Source organism: Leucoraja erinacea, chromosome 10 (genome assembly GCF_028641065.1).
Source record: "Leucoraja erinacea ecotype New England chromosome 10, Leri_hhj_1, whole genome shotgun sequence".
Lineage (NCBI taxonomy): Eukaryota > Metazoa > Chordata > Chondrichthyes > Rajiformes > Rajidae > Leucoraja > Leucoraja erinaceus.
In genome coordinates this window covers 42242534-42254786 of record NC_073386.1, presented here as the reverse complement: position 1 = coordinate 42254786, position 12253 = coordinate 42242534, and the positions used below count along the sequence as shown (strand labels likewise).

The following is a 12253-nucleotide window of genomic DNA, read 5'->3' as shown; positions in this document are numbered from 1 at the left end:
CCAACCTGACCATGCTGTCCAAAGTGCCAACCCTGATCTGGTCTTCTTCGATTGAATTAATTGATTGAAAGATACAGCATGGAAACAGGCCCTTCGACCCACCAAGTCCACGCTGACAATTGATCACCCATTCACACTACTTCTGTGTTCTCCCAATTCCTCATCCATTTGACTGTGTTTGGCCCATATCCCTCTAAACCTTTCCTATCCATGTACCTGTCCAAAATAGCAGCATGTTCCCTATACTCACTACCCCCAGATTCCCTTTAAATCTTTCCCCTCGCACCTTAAATCTATGCCCTCTAGTTTTAGACCGCCCTACCCTGGGAAAAAGATTGTGACCATCCACCTTTTCTACGCCCCTCATGATGTTATAAACCTCTACAAGGTCACTCCACGGCTTCAAACATCACAGGGAAAACAGTCCCAGACCTTTAAGGCGGCAGGGTGGTGCAGCTGCAGAATTGCTACATTACAGTGCCAGAGACCCGGGTTTGACCCTAACTATGGATGCTGTCTTTACTGAGTTTGTATGTTCTCCCTGTGACTGCATGGGTTTTCTCCGGGTGCTCTGGTTTCCTCCCTCATTCCATATACAGGTTTATAGGTTAATTGGCTTCTGTAAATTGTAAATTATCCCAGGTGTTTAGGATAGTGCTAGTGTACGGGGTGATCACTGGTCAGCGTGGACTGAAGGGCCTGTTCCCACGCCCTATCTTTAAAGACTAAAGACCATCCAATCATCCTTATAACTCAAATCCTCCAGATCTAACAGTATCCATACAAATGTTTTCTGCGCCTTCTCTAGTTTAATCATATCCTTTCAAAAAAAATGGTGACTATCCTTGGCTTTAAGCTCAGAAATTCTTTGTTTATATCTCACACCTTCCTTATTCCATCTGCAGTTTCAAACCACTTTTTCATCAAATTACGAATCATCAGTGTGAATAACGTTTACCTGACTGTGTCTAATTCTACTCTGTGCAGCACGGTGGGTCTCTATACTAAGCTAGAGATGCTAAATCAGTGCAAGTTAAGTCAGTGTAAGATTTAACAGCGGGCAATGATGAACTGTGAAGATACTGTTGATTAATTATTTAGCTGTTATCCTTTCTCTAGATGATAGACATTGGTTTGATTTTCCATGAAGGCTCGTATTTCCGTGACGTTTGGAACATTCTGGATTTCATCGTAGTGAGTGGAGCACTGGTTGCATTTGCGTTCACGTAAGTGACTGAGGGTAATTGGAATCTTTGCATTGCTGTTTCAGTTTGAGCAAGAGTGGCACCGGGCCTGTTTGTTTGGGGGTGGTTGCAGAACAGGTGTACCTTTCCAGCCAATGAGACTTGCCTATGGAGAACACTATGGGTTAGATATGTAGCAAAGCTCTCTCTACACTGCCCCATTACAAATCACATTTGGTGAACACATGATGGGTTAAATATGCAGCAATGCTTAATCTGCATTGCCCCAGCAAAGACACCCTGGGAGGCATAGACAATAGACAATAGGTGCAGGAGTAGGCCATTTGGCCCTTCGAGCCAGCACCGCCATTCAATGTGATCGTGGCTGATCATCCCCAATTAGTACCCCATTCCTGCCTTCTCCCCATATCCCCTGACTCTGCCATTTTTAAGAGCCCTATCTCACAACTCTCTGTGAGAAAAAGTGTTTCCTCGTCTCCGTCCTAAATGGCTTACTCCTTATTCTTAAACTGTGGCCCCTGGTTCTGGACTCCCCCAACATCGGGAACATTTCTGGACTCCCCCAACATCGGGAACATAAGCAAGGAACGACAAAAAAGATAACATATACTTGTGTTCATTAGTGACAAAAAATATTGGGTGATGAGGAATATTTAGACTTTTTGAATGAATGAATGAATGGATGAATGAATGAATGGATGAATGAATGAATGAATGTATGTATGAATGATAGAATGAATGTATAAGTTTATTCATAGATTGACAGATAGAAAGCAAGAATTGGCTATGCAAGAAGCAGCAGATGTTGCCCAACCATGGGGAAGGATAAGAATACACGTCAGCTGGGTGTGCTACAAATTGTAGGGAAAGGACAAAGTGAGTGTACAAGACATACAAATTGATTGATAAACGGGAGTGTCAGAAAGGGACTGTGCCTACAAACAGATCTCCAATGGATTATTGGCCTTCATGACAAGATAATTTGAGTTTGAGGGGGAAGATTTCTTGTTTTAATTACAGTAAAGCTCCAATAATCTAATATCCTCAGGATTATGGTATCGCTGATCTGACGGATTTTATAGACTCTTGGAGTCTTCCTTTCAAAACTCCAGCCCACATTTAATTCACATTTTTTAGACGTTACACCATAGTATTATAAATTTTTAATTGAACCAGAAGCGTTTACAGAGAATGTGGGAAATGCACGGTGAGTTTAAAGGGTGCACAGGATCATGTGGGAGATTGAGGGAAGATGCTTAGTTTGTTTAAAAATAGTGTGGGAACAGTCCCCACCGAGTTTAAATGGAGAGTGGTTATGGGGTTATGTTGAGTTTAGAATCATCTATCCAAATAGTATTGAAACAGGCCCTTTGGCCCACAATGTCAATACTGTCCCTGCCTCCAACATTCCCTCTGGCAGCTAATTCCAGATACCAATTGCTCTTTGTGTAAAGTATTTACCACTCAGATCCCATTTAAACCTCCTCCCTCTTACTTTAACTCTGCATTTTTAGACATGCTACCCCAACACTGGCTAACTACCATATTTATCCTCTCAGAATTTTAGAAACCTCTAACTTCTCAGCTTCCTTTGTTTCAGGGAAAAGAGTCTCAGCCTTAATCTCAAGTCTCAATTTCTCTTTATAACTCAAACCCTCCATTCCAGGCAACATCCCTGTGAATATTTCCCACACCTTCTCTAGCTTAATTGCATTGTTTATAGGGTTTATGGGGAGCATGGGAATGGGCCCTGGTGAGTTTATAATGAGTGTGGGGAACATCACCCAGTGCTGAACCGTTAACCTTCATAAACAACCAGTGAGCAGAATACTGGGGTTTTAGGATGGTGTATGTAGGATGGTGGTGAGACCAGATTTGTCTTATCTCCCTCTTTGAAGAAGGATGTACTAAACTAAATTAAACTAAACTAAACAAAAGGAGATTTATAGATTCTGATAGTCTTTGTGCACTGTTCTGATATCTCTACATGTGCTGATACAGTATCTCTCTGTTTATGTTCATCTTGCTTGACTAACCTTGCATTCTTCTCTTCTCTCCTTTCTCCTATGAATTTTCTTTCTTCCAAAGGAATCTCATTGGGTAATTATAATTGATCTCTTTCTGTGTCTTGTAGAGGATGCCTCAGAGCCTAAAGCTCATCAAATGATGGGTTAGGATCCAGGAGGTGCTTGTTTGAATATTCCTGTGTTGGCGGATCTGATAAAAGTTCGGGGATTATTGTTGGTGAGATGAGATGAAAGGCAACCTCCATGTTTGGTTCACTTTGATTAATTGAAAGCTACAGTACAGAAACAGGCCCTTTTGCCCACTGAATCCTCATTGACCATCACACTGACCTGTTCACATTAGCTCAGTGTTACTCCCCTTTCAAATCCACTCCCGACAGAGAAAGGACAATTTACTGAGTCAAATTCAATTATATTCATCACATGCACCTGAAGGTGCAGTGAAATGAATTTGCCAGCAGCGATGCACTTAACACAAAATATCCACCACAGCATTCTTCACTGTGGTGGAAGGCAACAAAATTCAGCCAGTCCTCCTCCTTTATTCACTATTTTCCTACAAACACACATGTCTTTGGGATATGAGAGGAAACTGGAGCACCCGGAGGAAACCTACATGGTCACAGGGAGAACGTGCAAACTCCACACAGACAGCACCCAAGATCAGGATCGAACCCAGGTCTCTGCCGCTGTGGGGCAGCAACTCTACCAGTTGTGCCATTGTACCAACCTCTTGATAATGTGGTGGACCATGGAGATTCACAGCATAGAAGCAGGCCCTTTGGCCCAGGGAGTCGATGCCAATCATCAACCAATTACTCTAATCCTATACTAATCCCATTTATTCTGCCCATATTCTTATCAATATCCCCTACTATATAGCAAACACTCAGGAACATTTACAGTGGCCAATTAACCTACCAACGTGCACTGTCTTTGGGATGTAGGAGGAATCTGAAGCACCTGGATGCTACCCTCATAGTCACAGAATGGACAAACTCCACACACAGAGCACCCCAGGTCAAGATGGAATAATGTTCTCTGGAGCAGTGAGGCATCAGCTCCACTAAATGTACCCCTCTGTTGTCTTAAAGTAGTTGGAGAATTGCTGTGGCAGAGGAGGGTTTTGATCCATTGACCATGGGTGGAAATCTCGGGGGGACAGGGGGACATGTCCCCTCCATGTTTTGAGAGGTGGGAGACAATCCCCACCCCCCATGTTTTGTAATCCGGATTTTGAAATTTGGTGAAAAAAATCTATTAAAAATCTCAGTTTTCCGCGAGACAGTGGGGGGTGGGACTGATGATCAAGAGCGCCGATTGGACGAGAGAGACGTCAGTCAGCTGGCAATGGAGGGGGGGCGGGACATGATGATTCAGCGTGATGATTGGAGGAGGGAGGTGTCGATCAGAGGCGGAAGTAGGGGGGTGGGACTGAGGATAGAGTGCGGTGATTGGAGGAGGGAGATGTCCTGGTGGTGCAAAGATCATAGAGCGGAGCTTGAATTGGCCCGTTTGCGTGGCCTTGCATCGCCCCGCGCGGCTCAAAATCGGCCACAGGATCTTCCACCATCCCGCGGTCAGATTGCTGCGTCGAGGCTCCCGATGTTGAAGCCCCCGCCGGGCGATGGAAGATCCCGCGGCCGGTTTTAAGCTGCACCAGGCGATGAAAGGCCCCGCGAACGGGCCGATTGAAGCCCCACGATTCGGGGCGGACGAAACTGCTGTTGCTGGAGTTCGGAATCGGTCACCAACCAGGACAGCTCCCAATATGATCGTCCACAGGGCCCATGGCCAAAGCCTCCAAAGCTTCGCGTGTGTGTGTGCGCGCGGCCACCAAGAAATTGTGTCTCCTCCCCATGGTTTGATAGCGATTTCCGCTCCTACCATTGACCCCTGGATTATGGGCTCCGCACTCTACAGCTACACCCTTCTGCTGTTCTGGTCTTGCAAGGCAAGGCCGCCATTCAATGAACCCAATGTGGGACATTTTATTTGAATGTCAAAAGGCGTCTCATGTCACAAATAGACCAGACCATGTTAGAGCTGCCAGTTCACAGTGAACCCGATGACCACACATTTCTGTGTTTAATGTCCACGTTGTAGGTCTCTGCTTAATGCTTTCGAGTTATATCTTTTTACTTCAATAATGTGCATTTTTTATGTTGCACTTTGTAATGTCTGTGTTCAAGAATTCTCTCAGAGTTTAACATCAGTCTGTCAATCTCACCCGCAGGGGATCCAGTGGGAAGGACATCAACACCATCAAGTCCCTGCGTGTTCTTCGTGTTTTACGGCCATTAAAGACCATCAAGCGACTCCCAAAACTGAAGGTATGGTATTTGATTGCTGGTTTCAGTTTTAGGAATGTAAGGAGCAGTGCTCTGCCTGTTTCTGACTAAAAGTAATGGGGCTCATTCATTGTTGCTGTCAATGTTCCTCTGTCATCCTTGTTAATTCGGCAGGTTTCTGTTCATCGTCACGCTTCTCTCTCATTCCATTGAATGGATCTCAAAATTCTCACTCCGTCTGAATCCCCAGCTGTCGTTTCCTCAAAACTGAGTAAATTCCAATTCCTGCCCTGCCATAACCTATAACCGATTAATCAGTGATAAATAAGAAAATATATACCTTCAAAGCAGCTAAAGTCTGTACCTCTGGTAGTCCATTCTGTACTAACCTTGCATTCACATGATCGTTGCCCAGAGAGATGGAGATTTTCTATTAAGTGTGATTAAGGACACAACGTTCCAATGATATCTGTGCATCACACTTAGATGCTTCTAATTAGTAAGCTGGAACGATTCTTTAGGAATGGCTATTCCTGCTGTAAATCCCTTATTTATCATATGAACACTGATTCCAAGGAAGAACAAATCTTTTGTTCTGTTGGTAGAGATGGGTACAATTACAACATTTAAAAGATTTAGATAGGTATATGCATAGGAGGGACATAGGCCAAACGAAGGCAAATGGAATTGGCATAGCTAGTCATCATGGTTGTGTTGTGTAGGCAAAAGGGCCTGTTTCCGTGTGATTCTTTGATTACATGACTTTGTTTCTTGTAGTCGGAGTAGCTGAATGTTTGTTCCGTTATCCTTTTCTGCATTCTGCCACCCATTCGATATGGGAAAAAACACCATAAGCAGGTTGGACACCTCTAACAGACTCTAATGCGTATTCATGACTATAATAAGTACTCTTGTAACTTTATTGGCGCCTGATAAGTGGTGACTCTCCGTATTTTGTGTATTGTATGTAAAGACAAAGGACTTTATTGTACTTGGGTACATGCGACAATAAAGCATCGTTCATTCATTCTAAAATCTGCTCGACCATTCAATAGTATCAAGGCTAATCGATTTCCACCTCTCACATCTCTCAACCCGTTTTTTTTTTTTTTTTTTTTTTTTTTTTTTTTTTTTTTTTTTAAATATTTTATTTTATTAGAAGTAAGCACAGTCATATGGCACCAAAGTGCCTAATATATATTTTCATAATGCATTTTATGTACAACTTCTTTTTTTTTTGTTACATTGAAAAAAGATGAGAATAAGAAAAAGAGGTTAGATAGTAAAGGATAGAAAAATGTGAAATATATAGTGTGTGAAGAAAGAAAACGAGTAAATGAAGAAAGTTGAGAGAGAAAATAGTGAAAAGAAAAGGAGATCATTATTTATAGTCTTGACCAACCCTCGTCCAGTCCTGAAACAGTTATTTTTTACAATTGTGTTGCACCATATGATTCCAAAAAAACGACGAATGGAGACCAACTCGTTATGAATTGGTCTGATTTATCCATTAGGAGGAATCGCATTTCCTCAAGATGAGCGGTGTCCAACATACTTGCAATCCACATTTTAAGCGTTGGTATTGATGTACCCTTCCAAAATTTAAGTATTAATTTTTTTGCTATTATTAAACCATAATTAAGGAATAGATTTTGAGATGTGTTCAATTTATTCCCATCTTCCATTACACCAAATATAATCATTTCAGTATTAGGTTCCATTCTTGTCTTGAATAATTTTGTAAGTATTTCAAAAATATCATTCCAAAATCTATAAAGTTTTATGCAGGAAACTAAGGAGTGTGTTATAGTTGCCTTTTGGGCTAGACATTTATCACAAGTGGCGGATATATTTGGATAAAATTTGTTCAATCTTGTTTTTGAATAATATAATCTATGTACAATTTTAAATTGTATTAGATTATGTCTTACATTAATTGAACATTTGTGAATATATATCAGGTATTTTTCCCATTTAACCTTCGTAATTTTTATCATTAATTCCCGTTCCCACTCTTCTCTAAGTACCTCTGTCGATGGTAGGTCTATATTTAGAATACTATTATATAAATAGGATATTAATTTTTGTGAGTCAGCTTCAATATTCATTGCTTCTTCCAATAAGTCAGGAGTTACTTTTTGATATCCTTGTATATATTTTTTCACAAAGTCGCAAATCTGAAGATATTTAAAATATTGGTTATTTTTCAATTTAAATTTTAATTGTAGTTGTTGGAATGATAGTAGGTTTCCTGTTTCGTACATATCCCTGATCCTTCTAATTCCGAGACTTTCCCATTAACCCGTTTAATGTCGCTAAATGTCCAATCGTCAATCAGTCTCATCTGAGGAGGCTAGTGAGTTATCATTCATTATACTGGGAAAGAGAACATCTGAGATTCATGATCCACTGAGTGAATTTTTTCTTTATCTAAATGGCTGACCCTTTATTTTGAAGCAAAGCCCATGGTTCTAAAACTTGTTGCACGAGGAAACCAGGAAACAGCCTTTATTTGCCCTGTTAATCCTTCTGGAATTTTGGACATTTCATTGGCACAATTTCTTGATCCTCTGAATTGCGGTGATTTCATATCCATGTATGATTTATTCATCATTGGAGAATTTCCTTCAACCCAGAAATCAATTAATTGGACCACAGTTGCACTGCATTGGAGGCAAATATATCCGAATTGAACTGGGAAGTTCAAACTTATACCCTTTGCTCCATGCTTCTATCAAAGTGGAGAGTGTTATATTTCCACAGTCACCTAAAACCTTTTGATTCCTCCTCTCGACTCCTTGTCCATCTATCTTTGGATCACAATAAACTTTAATGTATTACACTAATTGTTCTTTCATTATCTGTTATTACCTGAGGTTATGAAAGCAAAGGCCAATGGATATTCAAATGATTTGTCAAACACTATTTCCCTTTCATAAAACCGACTTGCCCACACCAACCAACATGCCCCATCTACAACTAGTACTCCCACCTGCCTGCGTTTGGCCTATATCCCTTAATGTCGGAATGGTAGGAGTTGTGACAAGGGTGGTGAATCTGTGGCATTCATTGCCACAGATGGGTGCAGGCCAAGTAATTGGATATTTATGAATCAGAGATTGACAGATTTTTGATTAGTATGGGTGTCAAAGGTTATTGGGAAAAGGCAGGAGAATGGGGTTGAGAGGAAAAGATAGATCAGCCGTGATTGAATGGCGGAGTAGACTTGATGGGCCAAATGGCCTAATTCTGCTTCTATGCCTTATGACCCTATGCGGACTCTGCAACAATCATCATGATTCTCTTAATGCCCTGTACATATATTCCTAATAATAGAAATAATAGATTCTCACATATTCCCTCCATACATTATCTAATTATCAATAGAGGTGTTACATTTTCTACATTCGTCCACTGGAGTCATCCCCGAATCCTAGCAATTCTGGAAGGTCAATGAATAAATTGAATTGAATACATTTTATTAGCCAAGTTGGTAAACATACAAGGAATTTGCCTTGGTGCTTTGCTCGCAAGAAAAAACACGATAAACAGCAAACAATCATGAATAAAACATTATAATTTAAACAGGTGAAGAATTAAATAAAATGCCAGAGCAAAAGGAGGCTACAGATTTTTGGTTATTGAGTAGAGCTACTGCTCGTGTAAAAAAAGCTGTTTTTATGTCTGTCTGTGGCAGCTTTGACAGTCCGGAGTCGCCTTCCAGAGGGAAGTGATTCAAAGAGTTTGTAGCCAGGGAGAGAGGGGTCAGAGATGATCTTACCCGCTCGCTTCCTGGCCCTTGCAGTGTACAGTTCTTCGATGGGGGGAAGGTTGCAGCCAACAACCTTCTCGGCTGATCGAACGAAGCGCTGCAGCCTCCGGATGTCATGCTTGGTGGCTGAGCCAAATCAGACCATGATGGAGAAGGTGAGGACAGACTCTATGATGGCAGTATAAAACTGGACCATCATTGCCTGTGGCAGATTGTGTTTCCTCACCTGTCGCAGGAAGTACATCTTCTGTTGGCCCTTTTTGACTGTGGAGTAGATTCCACAAACAAAATCCTTGCATAGCAGGGCTGCCAATATTGGGTGAGAGTTGGGAGTGAGAAATTGCGAGAGCCAAGCCAGACGGAGCGTAGCAACCGAGAGGGGGGGGGAGGGTGTAGGGGGGGAGGGGGTGTTGTCCCCCCCATCCAATTGGTATGGAGCTTTTGCATTTTTCAGCTTGAAATTGGGCAATCTGGTGCACACTGTTGCAAGTCTTTTACCTTACACTTGAATGCAATATTTATGCTCTAAATTGGATTAGCTATGAATAAGGTTAGGCTAAATTACATTCCTAACTACATTCCACAGTAGAGCCAGGCTCTGATCAACTGGAGTGGCACATGAATGATCTTAGTATATTCATGTATGGACATCAGATTATAATCAAACACTTGGCCCATGTTGACCAACCTGGGTCTCGCTGCACACCTGGTACTACTCCTGACCCTGACTCCAGTTGCATACCTTCTCTCATTCCTGACCCCGAGTCCATCTTTACACCTGTCCCCCTATTCTACCCTGATCATAGCTGCTTACCTGCTTAGGTTCCCAGTGCTGAAAATTCCCATTGTCCCAGCTTTGACGGCACACCCAGTACTATTCCAGGCCTTGACTCCAGATGCACACTTGGCCTTGCTCCTACCCCCTCTGCACTGACAATATATCTGGCTCACACATAAAGCCCCATATTTGACCCCCTGGACTTAACCTATTAAGTTCAAGTCCACAGGTGCTCATCAATTGCGGTAATCTTTTATGGGGCACTTCACAGATCATATTTTATATAACAAAATGTGCTACATCCATTGGCTTCCTTGTTATCTAACATGCTATTTACTGTCAAATAAAGTAATCAAATGGTTGAACACAATTTCTCATCCATAAAATTATACTCACTCAGCTGTATAAGTTACCATTTCCTTCTTTTTCCTAACAAACTGTCATTTTCACCCCCAATCTTTTCAGTATTTTGCTGTCTTCCTCGCAGCTGGGATTATTTTTCCAATAACTATATATCTAAGCAATATTATTATATTTGATCTTGAGAGTACATAATATTTTTTGTGTTATTCATAACACAACAATGATAAAAAGATCTTTGTTTTGATTGCACCCATCAACATGCATACATTATTATATTACAGTTAATCTGTACCGAGGGCAAATTTTTGTTCCAATGCTCCCCATTCCCAATTACTTTTACATTGAAGTGATTGAAATCCAAGTGAAGTTTAAATGGCATCAGAAAAATAAAACCTCCGGAATAGATGATATTCATTACGTGGCTGGTTGGAGTCAGTATCAGCGCGATTACTATATTAAACGTTGAATCTTCTGATGTCCTGGTTCAAGCTAAAACTAAAGACAAATAATAACCTCCTCACACATTCCACTGCAAGTATCTCTGTCACTCCTTTAAAATATGCCCCTTCTTTGAACAAGCTCTTATACATCGCATCTGAATCGGTTTCCATCTGATTACACTCCTTGAGTATGAATAAGGTTAGGCTAAATTACATTCCTAACTACATTCCACAGTAGAGCCAGGTTCTGAACTATGAAGTATGTTCATCTACGTGTTCAATTAGTAAAACAACGAGATTGGGGACATTTCTACTCAACCTGTCAAAATAATTTGGGGGGGGGGGGGGGGTTTAGAAATAGTCAGTGAGGTAAACAAACATAATAGTTGACTGGCAATTGACAATAGCGCTACATTCCCTATATTTAACTGAAGGAAATAATGGGTTATCGGGGCTATATGTTGTGACAGAGAGCCTGACACCTTGCATGTCATTTTAATATTACACTTATCCCATCCCCCTGGATATTCCGGATTAATATATTAAGGATTTGTCAACTAATTACAAATCAGACTAATTACAAATCAATAACATTAGCCAACTCCGAAACACGAAGCGCTGAGCATTGGGATCCAGACATCATGGACAACCGGCCTCAGTCACCTGCTCACATCTGGCAGTGCTCCCTGTCTGAACCAAGGGCTACAAAGTGTTTTTGAAAGTGGGGGAGGCTGAGCGATCACTGATCACTGGCCTTATGGGTACCTGGCGAGGGAATGGAGCAATGAAGTGGGGGGAGGGTGTAGGAGGGGGGTGATCCCCCCCTCCCACGGTAGGGACTTTTTGAAATTTGATGTATTAAAATCATGTTTTAGTGCATTGTAGAAGTATGATTTCAATGTTTTTTGTTTGAAGTATTTTTAAGGTAACTTTTTAAGGGGTAACTTTTTCCACATAAAGGGTGGTGGGTGTATGGAACAAGCTGCCAGAGGAGGTTGTTGAGGCAGGGACTATCCCAACATTTAAGAAACAGTTAGACTGACACATGGACAGGACAGGTTTGGAGGGATATGGACCAAAAGCAGGTAGTGTAGCTGGGACATGTTGGCGGGTGTGGACAAGTTGCACCGAAGGGCCTGTTTTCACACTGTATCACTCTATGACTACATTATACCTCCACCATGCATGAATGCTTCAAAATCAAGTGGTCGAGCTTTATTGCCATATACTCAAGCATAGAAACATAGAAAATGGGTGCAGGAATAGGCCATTCGGCCTTTCGAGCCAGCACTGCCATTCAATATGATCATGGCTATACATCTAAAATCAGTACCTCTTTCCTGTTATTTCCCCATATCCCTTGATTTAGCTAGCTCC

At 41.5% G+C, this 12253-nt stretch overlaps 1 protein-coding gene across 3 annotated transcripts in view; it reads left to right on the top strand.

Annotated features, from left to right (window-relative positions):
• Nucleotides 1-12253, top strand: part of LOC129701081 (probable voltage-dependent R-type calcium channel subunit alpha-1E) — a 142093-nt gene that overhangs the window by 60937 nt on the left and 68903 nt on the right. For all 3 annotated transcript variants that reach the window (XM_055642040.1, XM_055642041.1, XM_055642042.1), the window contains 2 exons: nucleotides 1120-1226; nucleotides 5469-5565. In XM_055642040.1, the coding sequence (XP_055498015.1) occupies nucleotides 1120-1226; nucleotides 5469-5565 (204 nt within the window). The remainder of the gene's footprint in view (nucleotides 1-1119; nucleotides 1227-5468; nucleotides 5566-12253) is intronic.